This window comes from Microtus pennsylvanicus, chromosome 2, assembly GCF_037038515.1.
Source record: "Microtus pennsylvanicus isolate mMicPen1 chromosome 2, mMicPen1.hap1, whole genome shotgun sequence".
Classification (NCBI taxonomy): Eukaryota; Metazoa; Chordata; class Mammalia; order Rodentia; family Cricetidae; genus Microtus; species Microtus pennsylvanicus.
In genome coordinates this window covers 82,356,927-82,378,210 of record NC_134580.1, presented here as the reverse complement: position 1 = coordinate 82,378,210, position 21,284 = coordinate 82,356,927, and the positions used below count along the sequence as shown (strand labels likewise).

General features: G+C 41.5%; 1 protein-coding gene across 1 annotated transcript in view; it reads left to right on the top strand.

Annotated features, from left to right (window-relative positions):
* Positions 1-11,784: 11,784 nt before the first annotated feature.
* Positions 11,785-21,284, top strand: part of LOC142844267 (uncharacterized) — a 38,168-nt gene continuing 28,668 nt past the window's right edge. Inside the window, exons 1-4 of the mRNA XM_075962604.1 lie at positions 11,785-11,899; positions 11,948-12,524; positions 18,256-18,348; positions 21,173-21,242. Of these exons, the coding sequence (XP_075818719.1) occupies positions 11,785-11,899; positions 11,948-12,524; positions 18,256-18,348; positions 21,173-21,242 (855 nt within the window). The remainder of the gene's footprint in view (positions 11,900-11,947; positions 12,525-18,255; positions 18,349-21,172; positions 21,243-21,284) is intronic.

Below are 21,284 nucleotides of genomic sequence, written 5' to 3'. Positions count from 1 at the left end.
CCATACCTCTTCAATATAGTCCTTGAAGTTCTAGCAATAGCAATAAGAGAACATACGGGGACCAAGGGGATTCGTATTGGAAAGGAAGAAGTTAAGCTTTCGTTATTTGCAGGTGATATGATAGTATACATAAGCGACCCCAAAAACTCTACCAAAGAACTCCTACAGCTGATAAACACCTTTAGTAATGTGGCAGGATACAAGATCAACTCCAAAAAATCAGTGGCCTTCCTATACACTAAGGATAAGGAAACAGAGAGGGAAATCAGAGAAGCATCACCTTTCACAATAGCCACAAATAACATAAAATATCTTGGGGTAACTCTGACCAAGGAAGTGAAAGATCTATATGACAAGAACTTTAAGTCTTTGAAGAAAGAAATGAAGTGGACACCAGAAAATGGAAGGATCTCCCCTGCTCTTGGATTGAGAAAATCAACATAGTAAAAATGGCAATTCTACCAAAAGCAATCTATAGATTGAATGCAATCCCCATCAAACTCCCATCAAAATTCTTCACAGAGCTGGAGAAGACAATAATCAACTATATATGGAAAAACAAAAAACCCAGGATAGCCAAAACAATCTTATACAATAAAGGATCATCTGGAGGCATTACCATCCCTGACTTCAAACTCTATTACAGAGCTACAGTATTAAAAAAAGCTTGGTTTGGCATAAAAACAGAGAAGTCGACCAATGGAATTGAATAGAAGACCCTGACATTAACTGACAAACATATGAACACCTGATTTTCGATAAAGGAGCTAAAAATATACAATGGAAAAAAGAGAGCATCTTCAACAAATTGTGCTGGCAAAACTGGATGAAAACCTGTAGAAGAATGAAACTAGATCCATATCTATCGCCATGCACAAAACTCAAGTCTAAATGGATTAGAGACCTCAATATCAGTCCGAACACACTGAACCTGATAGAAGAGAAAGTGGGAAGTACTCTACACACATGGGTATAGGAGACCACTTCCTACGTATAACCCCAGCAGCACTGACATTAAGGGCATCATTGAATAAATGGGACCTCCTGAGACTGAGAAGTTTCTGTAAAGCAAAGGACACTGTCACTAAGACACAAAGGCAACCCACTGACTGGGAGAAGATCTTCACCAACCCCGCACCTGACAAAGGTCTGATCTCCAAAATATATAAAGAACTCCAGAAACTAAACCGTAAAAATCTAACCAACCCAATTATAAAATGGGGCACTGAATTGAACAGAGAATTCTCAACAGAAGAAGTTCAAATGGCCAAAAGACACTTAAGGTCATCCTCAACTTCCTTAGCGATCAGGGAATTGCAAATCAAGACAACTTTAAGATACCATCTTACACCTGTCAGAATGGCTAAAATAAAAAACACCAATGATAGCCTTTGCTGGAGAGGTTGTGGAGAAAGGGGTACACTCATCCATTGCTGGTGGGAATGCAAACTTGTGCAACCACTTTGGAAAGCAGTGTGGCAGTTTCTCAGAAAATTCGGGATCAACCTACCCCTGGACCCAGCAATACGACTCTTGGGAATATACCCAAGAGAGGCCTTATCATAAAACAAAAGTGTATGTTCTACTATGTTCATAGCAGCATTGTTTGTAATAGTCAGAACCTGGAAACAACCTAGATGCCCTTCAATGGAAGAATGGATGAAGAAAGTACGGAATGTATACATATTAGAGTACTACTCAGCAGTAAAAAACAAGGACTTCTTGAATTTTGCATGCAAATGGATGGAAATAGAAAACACTATCCTGAGTGAGGTAAGCCAGACCCAAAAAGAGGAACACGGGATGTACTCACTCATATTTGGTTTCTAGCCATAAACAAAGGACATTGAGCCTATAATTAGTCATCCTAGAGAAGCTAAATAAGGAGAACCCAAAGAAAAACATATAGGCATCCTCCTGAATGTTAACCTTCATCAGGTGATGAAAGGAGACAGAGACAAAGACCCACTTTGGAGCACTGGACAGAAATCTCAAGGTCCAAATCAGGAGCAGAAGGAGAGGCAGTATTAGCATGGAACTCAGGACCTCGAGGGGTGCACCCACACACTGAGACAATGGGGATGTTCTATCGGGAACTCACCAATGCCAGCTGGCCTGGATCTAAAAAAGCCCTGGGATAAAACCGCTGAACATAGTGGACACTGAGGACTACTGAGAACTCAAGAACAATGGCAGTGGGTTTTTGATCCTACTGCACGTACTGGCTTTATGGAAGCCTATGCAGTGTGGATGCTCACCTTACTAGACCTGGATGGAGGTGGGTGGTCTTTGGACTTCCCACAGGGCAGGGAACTCTGATAGCTCTATGGGCTGACAAGGGAGGGGAACTTGATAGGGGGAGGGGGAGGGAAATGGGAGGCGGTGTCGGGGAATAGACAGAAATATTTAAAAAATAAATAAACGGAAAAAATAAATAAAAAAGAAAAGAATATAGAAATTCTCACCTTAAGGGTATATATCCAGAAAGAAACATTAAGTCAATATATTTTTCCCATTTTTTGTATTATTCCTAAAAATTAATATTATGATGACAACCTCTGTCCATTGAACACTTATAGACACATGGATTACAAATGGACATACATAAAAACAAAAAATATTGTAATAATCCTTTTATCATAACTCTATGAAAAGATTTATCATATTATTTGGTGGTTTCATTTTATTTAGAGAAGAAACAGCACAGCAGACAACATCTGAGCTTTTGATTCAGGATCCCTGATTAATCAGCTACGTGCTGACTACTATTAGAAAAGGTACTATGCCCCAAAACTTGTGTTTTCTTTGTCTTAAACATATTAAAATGGCTACTACAATAAAGTTATAGGAATAAAACAAAGATTGCAATCATGCATTCAGTAAAGATGAGCAGGGCCAGGTGAGGTGGCCATAGACACAATCATGTTCACAATAGATAAGTCCCCCATTTTTGGATGTTCAATTAATGCTAATAATATCAATGTATTTCTCCTCTTGCTCATAATAGTGACTAACTCACGAGATTACTTAAAAACATTAATGAATATGGATAAGCATAGGGCATCACACTACCATGCCCAAATATGTTTCAAAATGCTCTACCCATCTCCCATTAACTAACACATTACATTATTCACATCATTTCAACAACAATATATCACAACATTTCAAATGTGAAATTGGTACATTTGCTTTCAAAGAATATCATATATATGTTTAGTACTCAAAAATTTTAATTCATTGGTTTATTTCTCAAACAGCAACCCTTATACAGCTCAATTTAAGTCTGGCTTCTCATTAGTGCATCCCAAAGCTTAGACTCAGAAAACCTAGAAAATGAGGGAAAAATACATATTTGGCAAACACGGACAATTCCTCATTTATGTTCTTTAAAACTACACAAAATACACATGATTATATAATATTAAAGATTGGATAGAGTTATGAATTGATAAAGAATATAAACTGTAATGTTTATTTGAATCTTTCTAACTCTACCCTAAGCCTGCCTTAAGCATACTTCCTCTGGTTCTCAGGGTGTCCTTACTCTTTCTTTTAAAGTTCCTTTTTTATTCCATGTCCCTATTTCCATGTCAAATTAACTCTCTCTCTCTCTCTCTCTCTCTCTCTCTCTCTCTCTCTCTCTCTCTCCCTCTCGCTCTCACACTCTTTCTTTTGCCCCTCTCCATCGTTTCTCCCCTAAAGTGCTGTTGAGATTTAAAAATTGTCCTCCCTGGAGTAATTTTCTTCTACACATTAAAAAATTATTTTCAGGCTACAAAAAGCAGGAATAAAGAGGTAAATAAGATTGAAAGAAAAATCTAGACCTAGATCATGAAGAATGCACATAGAAGGACTATAAAATTTGAAAAGTTGGTATATAATTGGGAATAGAAAAATGAGGAAGCGTACTATAAACCAGGCATAAATATTTAAATTATGAACTTATCTCAGTTGAATCTGTCTGTATTTTCACTATGCTTATTATTTCAAATCATTTCCTCAACTTAAGGATACCTACCCAAATTTGGATGCTTCTAATTTAAACATAACTATATCTATTAAATAGTTTGTAAGATATAAATAATTCTGTATTCTTTTCAAAAATATAATTAGGTAAAAGTCACTTCCACATCTTTAAAGTCTTTCTGATCAGATCACGGATCAGAATCAAATTAATACAAACATTCCAACTTTATATTTTATACCAGAGCTGAAAGCAAGAAAATAAATTCAACTTTTTATATTTTAAGTACCATTTTGTTCTAAAATTAAAATGACATTTTATCACAACATCTGTTTGCAACATTGAGGCTTTTGGTCACATGTTAAAATTTACTTCTGGTCAGGTTTTCATAACACTCTTCCAACCTGAAAAGCATGAAAATCTTGACCAAATTTACTTCTGTTTTACAGAAGAATCACATAATGTTTGGTAGAAGGTGACTTGTTCACATTCAAACTATTTTTAAAAGTCAGTGAGGAGAAAATTACAAATCTTTCCTTTTTACTTACAAGTATCTTTAATATCTCATTAGATCGTAGGGTGTATTGTATCATTCATTCAATCAATTATTGGTGAATAAAGAATGATTCATTATATTGCTACACAAACTTAGTAGAAAATGTTACAAGGTTGTTTGGCTTCTCAAGGCCATTTACAATGTGGGTCTAGCTCATAGGCAGTCGGTTACTTAGCCTTTGCCAATACTTCAGTTGCTGTTTATCAGCTATCCTCCTGTGCATTCAATTTCTTTTCCTGACTGCTCTCTACTTTGCTCATCTTCCTCAAGCCCTTTAGGATGTGGCTCTTATCCACAGTAATTCCAAGCACAAACTAGCATCTGGGAATTAGCCACCCAAGCATTGTTAAGTTTATTTTCAGCCATGCATTTTACCTGAATGATAACAACATCATCTAAGCAGAGTCAGGCTTCTCTGTGTGCCCTAACATAAAATGCTACATGGAATCTTCCATTAGGGAGATAAGAAGCTAATTAAATGTACCTCAAGAGGCCACAGACTAAGATATGCTCAAAAAACATAGCAATTTAAAAGCATCATGTGGTTATAAAATTCTTTTCTCTAGAGTATTTGGTTTGGTCTATGTGACCAAAGAATTTCTGTAGCTCATAGTATGATATTAAAAGGAAGAATAAAAGAAAACCAGGATTGTTATGGTAACATTAACCTACGTGAATTTGAAAGTTAACATGGTGGCACACACCTTTAATCTCAGCAATCAGAAGACAGAGGCAGGTGGATCTCTGTGAGTTTGAAGCCAGCCTTACATAGTGACTTTCAGAACATTTAGAGCTACATAGTGAGATCTTGTTCAAAGCAAAAAAATCCCATTGATATTATTCCTTAATAATTGATAAATATTTTCTCAATGTTTAACTATCATCACCGAGTTAAATCAAACTAATGTACTAATTAAAGTGTAGTTTAAAACAAAGAAGAATTTTGAGAAGTCTTCATTTTCTGTAAAACTGTGACCTTTAATTATAGATGTGTGCATAGATTGAGATGGACAGAAATCAAGTGCAGTAAATAAATCTCAAAAGTAAATAACTAAAATTTCTGTCAACTAAGAATAACAAAGAAACTATGTTCCACACACGTAACAACCCCCGAAAAAGTATGTTGAGACTATATAAGAAGACTTACAGTTTATACAAAGAACAGACAGCAGAATAACATCTTATAAAATGTTGTACAGGTAAATAAACATGAATGTAGACAAAACTAGATTTATTTTTCAATAAGTATCACAGCACAGTAAGAGTTTAGGTACTGTGAATTATACTGGAAATGGCTGCGCCTAGGAATGGCATACTGTGTCAAGGGCTTGGACAGGTGCTTAATATATCCCCAAATAGGAGAGAAACCGAAACTGGGTGTAACTGGAGGGGTGAAATACTTGTACCTTCCGTTTTCTTAAATCTGAGGGATGAGCAGAGTTGGGAAAATAATATCAAATTAAGAAAGCATTGGGCGATATAATGAGTAATTATATCTTTGCAAGATAACTGTCTGCATGTTATCATGAGATTTCTTCTAATAGCACAATTTCCCTCAGATCATCTTATCCTCCATCAGGATTTGTACTATATTGTATTCTCTACTTAAGAAGTAAAATAGTTTTACTTTAATTGGCGATATACCTTGATGTGATTCATTTTATATGTATCATTATTTATTTACAGCACATGTAAACCACTTATCAGAGATTATTAAAAGAATATAAATACAATCCCTAAAGTCTAAATCTCATGTTTCCAGTCCCCATCGTAATATAGAGTCAAAACCATATAAGTGAAAGATTTCTGTATTAGATTTTTTTCAGTGGATGGTCAATTCCAAGTTAGGCCACCAATATATGTGAATACATTCACAATACAGGTTTATGTTTTCTTCTGGGTTATGGAAAATATACTGCAAGTTGTATGAACGCACACACACACACACACACACACAGAGAGAGAGAGAGAGAGAGAGAGAGAGAGAGAGAGAGAGAGAGAGAGAGAGAGAGAGAGAATGTACATTATGGTTGGTTTTAATGTCAACTTGCCACAAATTAGAATCATCTGAGTATGGAGGAGACTATCCCGAAAAATTGTCCTGATTGTCTTGTAGATGTTATCTCCTTGTTTAAATTACCTAGAGAACATGTATAAAATTGTTTGTGTGTGTATGTGTGTGTGCATGTGTGTGTTCATGATAAAGAAACTGTGACACTCTAAACTGCAATTTTATCTTTTTCTACAAAATTTGCATAATTTTTTCCTGCTCCAGAGACACCTCAAAATACATAGCATCAACAAATACCATTTCATCCTTAAACCCACCTATCTCAGGCTACTTCAGCAGCTCCTCGAGACACAGACTACAACTGCATAGAACAAACCAAAAGGTGAGTGACCAGCCTTTCAGCTGGACAGCCCAGTATGTAGGCCCTAGGCAAAACCTGGGCCCTTTACCCCCGACACACCTCAGCTACAAGAGCAAGCGTCCTATAGGCAGTGTGCCCTAGCACCACCTATCAGGTACTGCAATCTACATGTCCCTACAAGCCTACTCATTCTCTGCGACCTCAGCAGTCCCCTGAGATACAGACTGTGACTGCACAGAACTGACCAGAGGCAAGTGACCAGCAGCTCCCTGAGAAACAGACTGTGAGTACACAGAGTGAACCAAGAGCCACTCCCTAAAACAGGCAGTAACTGCACAGATTGGTCCAAGACATGAGACCCAGACACCTACTGCAAAAGTCAAACTAAGAGCAAAGACACTGCCTGCACCAACTGGACTAACAGATGGGTAGACACTAATGCAAGAATATATTAAACAATCTAAAGAGCAATGTGGCACCACCAGAGCCTTGTAGTCCTACAACAGAAAGACCTGAACCTCCCAACACAGAAAAAGCAGAAGAAATAAATTTTGGGGGCAAAGAAAAAATTAAAGGCAAATAGGTCATAACACAAAATGTCCAAGAAATCTGGGGCACCATGAAAAGACCAAACCTAAAAACAATAGGGTTGGATAAAGGAGAAGAATAGCAGCTCAAAGGCAAAGAAAATATATTAAACAAAATCATAAAAGAAAACTTTACAATCTTAAGGAAGGAAACACTTATGAAAATACAAGAAACTTACAGAACACTAAATCAACTGTACCCAAAAGTTCCAGTTTAAAAAAATGGGGTACAGAGCTAAACAAAGAATTCTCAGCAGAAGAATCACAAATGACATAAAGACATTTAAGGAATTGCTCAACATCCTTAATCATCAGGGAAATGCAAATCAAATGGCTCTGAGATACCATCTTACACCTTCAGAATGACTAGGATCAAAAGTACTGAGAACAGCTTATGTTGGAGAAGATGTGGAGTCAGGGGATCACTCCTCCACTGCTTGTGGGAGTACAAACTTGTATAGTCACTTTAGAAACCAGTGTGACTTTTTCTCAGAAAACTGGAAATCAGTCTACTTTGAGGCCAATTGGTGTAGAAGGTACTTCTTTCTATGAGTTGCTTGTATTGGTTAATGAATAAAAAAAACTGTCTTGGCCTGATAGGCCAGAACTTAGGTAGGTGGAGAAGACAGAACTGAATTCTCGGAAGAAGAAAGCAGAGGGGAGAGACACCATGGAGCCACCAGAATCAGACGTGCTGAATATTTCCTGGTAAGCCACTGCCATGTGGCGACGCATAGATTAATAAAAATGGGCAAAATCAAGGTATAAGAGCTAGCCAATAAGATGTTAGAGCTAATAGGCCAAGCAGTGATTTAATGAACACAGATTTTGTGTGGTTATTTTGGGTGTAAGCTAGCCAGGTGGCCGGGAAAACAAATAGCATCTCTCCTACAACAGCCAATGATACCACTCCTGGTCATATATCTATAAGATACTCAATCATACCACAAGGACACTTGATCAACTATTTCATAGCAGTATTATTCATAATACTCAGAACCTGAAAATAATCTAGATGCCTACCAACCAAAGAATGGATAAAGAAAATGTTGAAGTATTACTCAGCTGTATAAAACAATGACATCTTGAAATTTACAGGAAAATTGATGGAACTAGAAAGAACTATCCCAAATGAGGTACCCCAGACTTAAAAAGATAAACACGGTTTATACTCAACAATAAATGGATATTAGATATAAAGCAAAGGATATTCAAACTACAATCCACGGATCCTGAGGAGGCAGGTAACAATGAAGACCCTAAGAGTGACACATGGATGGCTCAGGGAAGGAGAAGCAGATGAACTCTCCCTGGGTAAACAGGGGAAATGGGGTTGTAAAGAAGAGGTAATGGGAGATGACAACTTGAGGAAATAGACTGGCTGAGGAGGAAGAGGGACATTGTGGGAGTGAAATGGAGAGATCTAGATAGAGAGAGCCACTATGAGGTTGGGGAGAAACCTAGTGCCAGGAAATTCCCAAGAATCCGCAAGGATGACCACAGCTAAGACTCCTAGCAATAGTGGAGAGAGAACCCTAAGTGGTCTTCCCCTGTAATCAGATGGCTGAATACTCCAACTATCATCATTAAGCCTTCATCCTGTGATGTGGAATTCCCCTCTGTATGCTGTGATTAACATTAACTAATAAAGAAAGCTGGCTTGAGCCTATAACAGGACAGAACAATGATAGACAGGGAACACTAAACTGAATGCTGGGAGAAAGAATGAGGCATCTCAGAGACACTATGTAGCCCCACCAGGAACAGACATGCCAGAACCACACTGGTAGTCCACAACCATGTGGTGATACACAGATTAATAGAAATGGGTTAAATTAAGTTGTAAGAGTTAGCTAATAAGAATCTAGAGTTAATGGAACAAGCAGTGATTTAAATAATACAGTTTCTGTGTGATTATTTCAGTTGGGGTTGAGAATGTGGATGGAATATAAAATAAAATTTAAAAAAAATTAAAAAAGGAAAAAAATACATAATTTCTTAAAACTTGTTCAAACTGGGATGCAGTAACACACACCTTTAATCTCAACACACAGAAAGCAGAGGCAGGTAGATCTCTGTGAGTTTAAGACCAACCTGGTCTAAAGTAAGTTACAGGACAGCCAAGGCTACACTGAAAAACCCGTGTCAAAAAAAAAAACTAAATAAATAAACAAATAAAACAACTGTGTAAGAAGAGGGTAATTATGCACACGAATGGAAACCTTGCCAGCTAGTTTGGGCTAGGAGATTCATGGATCATGGAGGAAAACCAACAACTGTCACTTTATTAAACCAGCGTTATCTCAAACTGCACTATAAATATTTGTCCTTATAAACAAAGAGAGGTGTCATCCTCACCCCTCATCAAGGAAGCTCCTCTTTGGAATGGATGTAGACCATTATTTAAACAAAACAACTCCCACACCTCAGGTTCAGGAGTAATTGTAGAAGAGGTCAGAAAGATTGTAAGAGTCAGAGGAAAGGGAGTTTGCTATGAGATTGTGACCTCTAGTTATGTCAGAAGTTGTAATCATAAAATTTCAGCATGATTGTCTAAACATGATGTGAACAAGGCAAACATCCATGGTAAAATGGGTGAGCAAAGCCCGAGAGGCTCATTGCTACACAGAGAACTACAGATAGCTCAGGAATGCTGATTTTGGGAGAAATAATCTTCCCCATGAAAGAGTACACTAATTGGCTATCCAATACAAACAGCCTGTCCTATAATATATATATATATATATATATATATATATATATATATATATATGTATTATGCAGGCTCTGTTTGTCATTGATTTTTTTGTAAATCTTTTTTTTTTCTATTTTGTTCATTTCAGCTAGTGTTTGATTATCTCTTCCCATCTACTGTTTGGGTGAGTTGATTGTTGTCGATATTCAAAGGCCTTCAAGCACTTAATTGAGTTTTTCACTTGACATCTCTCCAAGTTTTGAGTAGGGACATAGTGCTCTAAAATTTGCCAGTTTTGACTACCTTATTTATGTTCCATAAATTTTTAGATACTGTGTTTTCATTTACATTCAATTATAGAATTTTTAAACTTCCTTCTCCATTTCTTCCTTGAGTCAATTATCATTCGGTAGTATGTTGATTGGTCTCTATGAGCTGGTATGCTTTTTGTAGAATCTACTGGTATTGATATTCAACCTTATCCCATTGGGGTAATATAAAAGACAAAACGTCATTTCAGTTTTTCTATTTTGAGTAAAGTTTTGCATCCTAATATACAATTGGGTTTATGGAAAGTTTCATGGACTGCTGAGAAGTAGATGTGTTGTTTATTACTGGTGTAAAATGTTCTGTAGATGTTTCTTTAGTCTATTTGTTTTATGTCATTTAACTTCAGGTTTTCTCTGTTCAGTTTTTGTCCTATAGACTTACTTATTGGGATATTTAAGTCATCCACTATCACTATTTGGTGGTTAATCTGTGGTTTTAAGAATAATAGTATTTCTTTTATGAAATCAGGTTTTCTTGTGTTCAATGTGTATATGTCTAGAATTGTATTAGCTTCTTGGATTTTTCCTTTAATGCATATGTATTGGTCCTTCTTATCTCTCTGACTGGTTTTGACTTGAAATCTTTTTCATCAGATGTTAGAATAGTCATGTCTGCATTTTTGTAGGAGGCATGTTGTCTTAGTTATTCATGTTCTGTCTTTGTGATATGACCAAAGAATCTAGACATAGGTCATTGACAGTGTTCCTTGGTGTGGATAGCTTGGTCCCTCCTTAGTTGAATAGGTGTTTGGAGATCTGTTGTTACTCAAATGTAAAAGGCTAAGCAGCAGGTCACTAGTGATTGGAATTCAGTCTTGAGGCAACTCCGTATAGATATGTAAATAAAATATAAGAAGTGATGTCTGTGGTAAGAGGAGCCATGGACATAAATTCAGACCCTGACTGCTGCAGGACCATGGCCCCAGACATGGCCTAGGCAGCAGCTCCACCCAAACTGTATGAAAACCTGGCATCTGGTCAGTCACCAGAGACCATGTTGATGTCCAAGGGTCATACTACTGCTGGGGATATACTGATCTGGATGACCATGTTGCCACTGTGGCCATGATGATGTTGGGGATAAAGCTGCTTCCATGTCTGGATCCCTGGTCCCATTACAGCTGGGATCTGTATTGATGATCATGTCTTAGGGACTTCAGGAAACTACTGCAGGGCTGAAAACAACTCGACACGCCGAGCTGACGGCTATTCAAGGAAAAAAAAGGACAAGAACTTGGGCCTTTACCCAGGCAGTTGTAAAATCTCTGTTTTTCGGTTATGGTGCTCTGCACGCCATCCAGAACAGTCGCCCTGGGAACCGCCGGAAGTAGCTCAACGGAGAAACAGGAAGTCCCGCCTCTTCCTCCCAGAGGGAAGACGGTGAGCCGGAGGAGTCAGTCAGAGGGCCGAGCAGGAGCGATTTCCCCGACAAACAGGTGAGTTATTCTCCGACGTGGCGGGGGGTCTGGCGGCGGGGATGGTTTGGCGTCGGCGGGGGTGCGGGAGCAGCGGCCTGCGGGCCCCAGCGGGCGGCGCGGCGTCGGGTGTCCGCGGGCCGGCCGCGCCCCCGCCCCCTCCTCCGCTTCCGCCCCTCCCCGCCGGGGCCGACGCCTCCCCGCCGCACGCCGGGACTCAGGCCCTCGCCCGTCGGCGGCGCTCGTCCCGCTGCCCGGCGACCTCCGGCCGGTGCTGCAGCTGTCGGGGCCGCGGCGGCCTCGCGCCCTCTCGGGCTCCTTGGGCGCGGGTGTCCCCTCGGCTGGAGCGCTGACAGCCGTGCTCGGAGTCCGCCGCGCCGCCCTCGGCTCCGGGATTGGCCGTTCCCCGGTCCGTCCCGGAGGAACACGCTTCCCCGGCTGCCCAGCGTCTGCTCCGAGGGACGGGCTTCCCCGCAGAGGCTCCGCGCAGCCCGCTCCCGTGCACCCGGGTGCCTTGCCGAAGCCGCTGCAGCCTCTGCCGCCGCTGCCACTCGCGCTTCTTCCGTTACGCCATGCCGGTGACCGGGAGCCCACGACGGAAAGGTAGGTTCCTGCTCTGCGCGACTGCCGGGGGACTCGGGCCCCTGCGGCGGTCGACCCCGGTCAGCTTGGCAGTGGGCAGTGCGCCTCGTCCCACTTAAACTCGGCACCCTCGGGACCACCGCCGGCTGTGCTTGCCTTCTGTCTTCAGTTCAGTCTGCTGGGCGATGGGAGCAGAGGCTGCTGACCCCTGTTGGTAGCGTTGGGTTTTGAGTGGAGCGTTTATATTGAAGAGTTCTGGAACAGGACCTCTTGGCGGAGTTGGCCTCTGTGAAGACACTGCTCCACACTCACACCCCCTCTCTTTCTCTGTATCCCTCTTCCTCTCCTCCTCCCCCCTCTCTCCGATTTTTTTTTATTATGTAATGGGATGTAAAAGTCCAATGGTGACTTTTTAGCCTATGTTTGACAGGGCTGGTCACACACAGTATGTACCTAATTGGTGGGATCTTAGTCCATCTTGAAACAAAATACTGATTAGAAAGTATTCGAAGATCTCCTGTCTGTTGAACATACGCTATAACTCATAAAGCAGGACAACTTTGTATAGAAGTTACTCCAAATTCACTAACATCCATAAAATAACTTGAGCAAAATCAATGTTCACAGTCAAATGTTTGGTACTTGTTCCAGATAGGAGTATTCCTGTTGGCACAAGCCAGGCTCTGTGCTACAGCAGATGAGAACTGGTTACAATAAAAAACCCCACCAGGTAACTTCCACTACATTTGCAGGTCTGTTTTAGCACTTACAAGGTACATTTATTAAAATAGCCAAGTGTTAGCTTTCCAGAATCTAGAATAATGGCCGGCACAAACAGGAAGTGGAGACATTGCTTTGGGACCATACCCACTGGTTGTGCTCCACTACAACTTTTCTACAAACCTGAAAAACGCTTAAAAGGGTTTTTGTTTGTTTGTTTTTGTCTTTGGAGACAGGGTTTCTCTGTAGCTTTGGAGCCTGTCCTAGAACTAGCTCTTGTAGACCAGGCTGGCCTCAAACTCACAGAGATCCACCTATCTCTGTCTCCCGAGTGCTGGGATTAAAGGTGTGCGCCTCCACTGCACGGCCCAAATTAGGCTTTTCTTACTGGAAGAGAATGCTAGTAAAATAGAATGCTAATTTTTTTATTTCTCTCTTAAAAATAAACGCACCACACACATATACATACACATGGGGGGCGGGGGAGGTAGGTTTGCTAATTAGGTGGTGAAAAGAATCCTAGTTTGTAAATTCCCGAATGAGTTAAGCTGTGCAGATCCACCTGGCAATTGGACCCTCTTGGCAATAAGTGAGTGCTAGTGGGTGTTTCTGCACGGTGGCCTAACATTCTCCCTAGTTGTGGAGTTCATACAGGAAGCATTTCTTGTCTGCCTGCTTTGTCCCAGTCATTGTAGCAAGTAAACTGATGGTTGGGATAGCAGAGTACCAGGTAGTAACTGGCCGTGGCAGTACAGTCTCGTGTTGATCCTGTGTTCTCTGAGGGCGAGGCATTGCACTGCTGCTCATGGTTCTTGGGTGTCAGCTAGGAATGGGCTTTGACTGATGTAAGCAGAGGGGCATGTACTGGAAGAGTCATAGCAGGCTGGAGAAATGTGTTCCAGGAGAGAGACTGGGGGTCTGACTGAGGTCGTAGCTTGGCCACATCCTGTAAGTAGTCTGCTTAGAATTTTGCTACTGACTGGAGAAACTACCACCTTTGTGATGCACTCTTGAGTCCCCTCTGCGTCTCCATCATTGCGTCCTTTAAAGTTCTAAGTGGTAGGACATAAGATTGGCCAGACCACCTAGTTCCTAGGGAGGGGAGACAGTGTATTTTCTGTGTCACAGCATCTCATAAACAGCCCTGGATTCTTTTAAAATATGAAGGTAACTTCAAGAGCAAAAAGGTTTAATGTGACTATTACCAGTCAGCTTGTTGGACTCCTGTTAATTTACCCTCAAAAACTGGCTAAGCAAGGAGAAGTGGCATTTCAAGTGCTGGCTGGTGCTTACCACTTTGGTGTATACTTGAGCATCTGAACATTTTGAGTGAAGGCAATTGGAGGTGCTACTTGTTATTGTTGCAGGTCCCGTGTAGTCCTAGGTAGCAGGACCCTTAGCTCTCTCGACACAGTGTAGTCTTTGTGAGAGTGCAGGGAATCTAAATGCCTCTGCTCTTAGCAGCAACTGTCATTGCAATTTCTTTTCTTTCTCTCTTTTTTCTTTTTTTTTTTTCTTTTTTCTTTTGATTTTCGAGACAGGGTTTCTCCATAGTTTATTTGGTTCCTGTCCTGGCAGTAGCTCTTGTAAACCAGGCTGGCCTTGAACTCACAGAGATCCACCTGCCTCTGCCTCCCGAATGCTGGGATTAAAGGCGCGCGCCACCACCACCTGGCCTCTGTCATTGCAATTTTTGGGAGGGATAGTGTTTACCCCAGAAAATTGGAAGTGTCTGAAATACTAAGGACTTGGTACTAAGGAGTAATAAAGGTAATAAACAGAATTCCATGAAAATAACAATAATGTTTTGAGCTCTTAGTTGGTGTAAACTTTTCATAATCTCATTTAGTCCCCAGCACATTCTCTGAAGCCGTGTCCTACATTTTATCCACTATGGTGCATTCAGTTTAGGGTAGGCACGCAGTTTGTGCAGCTCTGTGCAGTTCTTAAATGGTGGAGCTAGTTTCTAGCCAAGGCGGTGTGACTGTATAGCCACTCTTTGAGTCATAGGCCAGTCCACTGACTTCATGACACTTTAGCCAACACTTGTCCCATGGTTCAGTCCTTAGATGTCTGATTGTAGGCACTTTGCCCCCAGGCAGTGTATAGTCTTGTTATCAGACACTTCGTAATGTGCGGCAGAGCCCAGGAGGAGGGAGGAAGGCCATTGCAGGGCACAGGGTACCCTAAAAGAGGGCAGGGCATTCTGGGAGCTGTCAGGGTAGCTGAGCAGAGCCCTGGGAAGTACAGCAGTCAGAAGCAGGGCTCCAGGTGTCAAGCTCCTTCTCAGGTTCGCTTGTTCCACTTTCACACCTTAAAATTGCAGCTGTCTGTATGTGTGCGCATCAGCAAATAGGAGCTCGCTGTTCATGGGACGCAGTTCTAATTTATGTAGCTGGAAATAGTCATGTACAGCTTAATAAAAGATTTACATATTGAAGGTGAAACTATAAAACATTTAGAAGGTAATTCGGGGCAATAGTTATATGTATGATTTGAGATTTTTGAGTCAATCACAAAAGATACAAGTCATAAGAGAAAAAATGAGTTTTATTGTCATTATTAGTTTGGATAATGGTATATGAAAAAGACCCAGAAATGATCAGGCAGATTAACAAAATTGAACGTGTCAGTACATATTATTGGTAAAAGTTTAATGCTATTTGAAGAGCAAGCAGCAAAAGTCAGAATAATAGGAAACAGGTTAGGGAGAGAGCAGGTAAAGTGATAGCTGCTAAAGCCTGATGAACAAGTGAGAAGTCAGGGCAAGTAAGCACTCTCAGCTCTTGTGGAGGGACACAGCCAGCCTGGGATACACAGCACAGAAGCAGAAACTGGAGACTGCCTCGACAAGGTGGAAGGCGGAAACTGACTTCTGTATCGGCGAAAATGAATGCAGACAGAAATTGTAATAATACATACAGCTTTAATTGATAAATAGACTTATAGAACCAGAGGTTCCAGCGGAGAACAGGAAAGCAGAAGGGGCGGCCGGGAGTGCGCCCGCAATCTTTATAAGTAAAAAATATCCTCGGGGGGACCCCACCCTACAGACTTCCTCTACAAGTACGCACCCATTCTCTCCCCTTCTCTATTACACACACGCAAACACACACACACACACACACACACACTTAGAAAAGAATCTTCAAGTATATATTTTATACACCCTCACCAAAGAGATAAGTATAAAGATGCTCCCGTTGATCAGTAGCTAGAAGAACTAATTGGTGTGTAATTTATGCACTGCTTATACCCGCTGTGTGGGTCTTGGACTGTGGTGGAGGGGTGGCGAATGTGCAGGTGGCCATAAGGGTCCGGCCTCTCAGCAAGCGGTGAGTCTGGCAGGGGCGGGGGGGGGGGGGGGCGTCAAGTGAACTGAGAGGAGAGCGAGAAGGCGCCTTTCTCTAGGTGGACTGGCCTGGAGAAAAATCAGACTCACAGTGCCCTGAGGGCTCAGGGTCCAGAAGCCATGAAGGCCTGGAGGGACAGGGCTTCAAGTCGAGCTTTCCCGTCAAGCTAGTAGATAGCGGTTCCTGTGTGCCTCCCTCCAGAGGTCGCTGCCCTGTCTACACGTCCCTGGCATCTTGCCAACAAGAGTTTCTTGGGACCCTGGCTCCGGTCTTGGTGCACTTAGTAGGGCCTTTCTCGTGCATCATGACGTGAGGAGGTGCAAAGAGGTGGGCAGTCTCCACTCCTCATGGTGACCCAGGAGGACCCGAGAGGACTGAAAGGTGTGTTCATATACATATATACATGGGATTCCTCTGTGGGGACTTAGGAAAAAGGATTGTCGGGATATGGGAGGGAAATTGAGGCCCAGAGAGAGAATGTGATTTCAATCTGTGCTCAACAGCTGACGTGATTTAAGAACAGAACTGTGACATGGGAAGGGGAAGTTGCTCCTTAGTGCCAGTTCCTTGTGCCTGCGCCTCATTCCACACCTCTCAGCCCTTGAGGCAACCATTGTGGAACTGAACATTTCATCCTCTCCCACTCGGGAAGTCAAAGAAGGCTTTGCACAAGGGTTGATGTCTGAACTGTTCTGAAAGATCTTTGAGTTTTCTGACAGGAGGGGAAAGTGCAGAGCTCTCTAAAGTAAGAGCAGGAAGAGAAAGTAAATTTAGGCTGTTAGGGTGTAGATGGGAGCCTTGGACACGTGCGTGGATAGACAGACGCAGGGTGTGATGGGCGAGAAAATTGGCAGAGTGTGGTTCTATACCAGATGACATATCTTGAGATTTATTGTAGAAAAAAATCTTCAATGTCCAGTACACAGAGGTCAAGAAAGGCTTTGTCTCCTATGACAGAAATAGTATCATGGGGTGTTAGTTTTGTCCTTGTAGAGGTCATTTGCTTTGAAAAGTTTTGACAGAATGAGAACCATGAGATAGGAGGAAGACATAAGAAGATATACCCATGCCAGTGTTGTTGGCAAATGCCTTTAATTCCAGCACTCAGGAGGCAGAGGCAGGTGAACCACTCTGTGTTGAAGGCCAGCTCGGTCTATCAGCCTAAGTTCCAGGACAGCCAGGACAATTGGTTTTTAAACATCTGGGTTTGCATAACTACACGCGGTGACTCAGGGTTGGAGGCTTCCAGGGAGCAGCTATCCAGGAGGAGGTAACTGCTGGTAGATTTCATTCTTTCTAAACTAATTTTTAGGGTTCTTAGGATAGCAGTATTGACCACTCTTAACTTTTTAGTTCCTTGGAAACCAGGAGTTTCAAATAGCATGGATTAGATTAAGAAAAGGATGTTGAAACCCTTTGTTACTTGCAGTCGTTGCCGAGAATAACACATCTCATCCAACAAAAATGAAAAACAATCAGGGAACTTATTTACTTTCAGCTCCAGTGAAGAGGCTTGAGAGTAAGTGGTAGATTAGATCATCAAGCCTCCTGGTCTCCAGGTGTGAGCTGATTTTTAGCAGGCTGCAGATCCACAGTCACTGATTCAGGAGTAGTTTTGTAAACAATTAGTGTGATCTCAGCTAAGACGTTTAGACTAGACCATTCTCCAATTCCCACAGAATTCTGCAGAGATGGTGGTGGTACCCACTGCTTATTGACGCTGTTTTGCATACGGAGAGTCTGCTGACTGTGTCATCTGTCCCAACTTACAGGTAAGTTATCATGACTGACAACTGTGCTTGAGAAGGAACCATCTAGCCCAAGCTTACATTATTTTTCTCCAAATGAGAACATGGTCTTGCTTAAGTTCTAGAAGCAGGATTTGATTCACTAAACCAACCACACTGCTCCTTCCCAAGATGCTCAAAATTGTTCCTGTGTTCTATAGGACTTGAGAAAATGCTGGATGAAATAACACAGAAGTGATTTTGGAGTCCTCCCCTTGACCCATATGTTTCCCATAATCAGAAATTCTGTTTGTTGGTTAGAGATGCTGCCATTGCCTGTCCAGAGTCATTCGCCACTGGAGAAAACACCTGCCCCACTGAGCTCTGCCCCACTGCCCTCTACTTTCACTTGGTACCTTAATTTGTTTCACTTTTTGGTTTTTGTTTTTGATCTATAAAATAGACTAAAATGATAATCACGTCAATCTTTTCTCTTTTTTTTCTGAGACAGGGTTTTTCTTTGTAGCCCTGGCTGTCCTGGAACTCCCTTTGTAGACCAGGCTGGTGGCAAACTCACAAAGATCTGCCTACCTCTGCCCCCTGAGTGCTGCGGTTAAAAGTGTATCCCACACCACCTGTCTCCATGTCAATCTTTTTATAATACATTTTATTAGCATGTCTTAGTTGTACAAAATAATGGGCTTTATTATGACATTTGCACATATGTAGATAATGAACTTTGATCATATCACCTGTTACCATTTCATGTCTAATCAGGTGTTAATCATATTTTTAGTGATCGTTTTTGTTCTTCTGGCCTCTTCTCGTTTGTTCCTTTTTTGAGTTTTAAAAAAAGAAATAAATACAAATGTGTAGCTTGGTTAAATTCCCCTCTAGAACAGTGGTTTTCAAATTACAGCACACATAAAATCCCTGCCCCCCAGAAGCTGGTTATCATCTGCTCTACTCCTCTAAACATTTGAATTAACTCAGCCTTCTTGTATTCTTCTTAATTCTGATGTAGGCAGCCTGTAGACTTACTTCTATTCAAAGTCTTTGATGCTAAAGATGGATTCTGCTGATGGGCTCTGGCAGCTAGTAATAGTGACTGCTTTGCCTTGCTTAGGGCTTTTCCTTAGTAGGACTGGTTTGAACCGTTTGAAGCCAGCTTCTTTTTGTTGTTGTTGTTTTTGATTTTTGTTTGTTTTCTGAGACAGAGTTTCTCTGTGTAGCCCTGTCTGTCCTGGAACACTCTCTGGCTGGTCTTGAACTCAGAAATCTACCTGCCTCTGCCTCCTGAGTGCTAGGATTAAAGGTGTGTGCCACCCAGCTGAAGCGAGCTTCTTCCTTGAGATTGATGTCCTTTCTGCCCTCTTAAAATTTAATGCCAACATGTCTGTAGGTGAGCAGAGGAGGTAGGAAAATTTCACCTACTTGTGGACTGATGATCCTGGGAGTTGGGAATATCTCTGTACATGGGGGTGTGTGACTGGGTGATAAAGCACTTGCCTAGATGTATAAGACAATGGGCTTGATCGCCTCCACCACAAAAGAATACCTCTCTCGTGTACTGTCTTCTGTATAGTGGACAAGAAAGTACAGTAAAGCCTTAAGGGGAAAGAAACAACAGAAACTTAAGTTCAACTAACAAAGATGCTACTTAGCTAGTTACTTTTTGTTTGTTTTGTCTTGTTTTTTGTTTTTTCAAGACAGGGTTTCTCTGTATTGCCCTGGCTGTCCTGGAATTACCTCTGTAGCCCAGGCTGGCCATCAACTCACAGAGATCCACCTGCTTCTGCCTCTGAAGTGCCGGGATTAAAGCATGTGTCACCACTGCCCAGCTAGAGTTAAGTTTTATCTAGGACTTTATTCCAGATACACCAAGTGCCTTCAGTTGATGAGCCATCTTGTCCTAGCCAGAGGTTTTTGTTATGAAAAGAGTGGGCTTCAGATGCATGGATCACCATAATAAGCCATTAAAAAAGCCTATTAAAATGAGTAAGTTTAAATCCCCAGCACTGCAAGAAGAAGTTTATAGTGAATGTAAAGGTGGGCTAGTTGCTAGCAGTGTTACCATGTACGGACAGGGTAGGAGGATTTCTTAGTACCTTGGCTTTCTCCAACTTCAGAAGTACGCCCAACATTTCAGCAGAGAGGACTGCAGTGTTCTCATCAGTACTTTGTACAGTGGTTCAGAGACGGTGAGAAATTGTGTCTTGCACTGGACCAAAGATATTTTCCAAGCCTTATTTTAAAGCTATAGTTAAGGATCAGACAGATCTGGACTTAAATCTCAGTTACTGGTCCTGGCTGGTTGGCCTTGGATGAGTTATGCAATTTCTCTAGGCTTTAAAATTCTGTCAGAATGAAGACATGCTATGAAGTGGTATCAGGAGAGTAGGGTGGGTAGGGAAATTACAGTGTCCATACACAATATGGTGCTTTATACATTATCACCGAAATAAATGGTGGTGACAGTTAGTGCTTCCGGAGTCAAAGTGTCTGATCAGGAAAGTGTGCCCTCAAGGGAGTCTTCACGTGCTTTTGGCTATTTATGGAGACAGGCATTGCACTTCCTGGAACAGGGACAGGAGTGAGAAAACTAATTTCTTTTTGTCTTTTCTGTTTTTGTTTCTGGTGTGTGTGTGTGTGTGTGTGTGTGTGTGTGTGTGTGTGTGTGTGTGTGTGTGTTAAGTGGGCAGCAGATGTTTGTAATTCTAGCATTTAGGAAGAAGAGACAGGAGGATCAGAAGCTCAGTCATTTTTGGCTAGAGAGTAGATTTAAGCAGCCTGGGCTACCTAAGATTCTGTCTCAGAAAAGAAAACAAAAAGTATTTCTTCTCATTGGAATTCTGTTCTCATTTCTTAGCGAGGCCAAAGAAGGGGGAAGAATTATTGTGGAAGTTGAGGACAAAGTGGCAAAAATCAGGAATTTGAAGGTAAGTCTGAAATTGTGTTTGTTTTCTTAGGTACGAATCTAT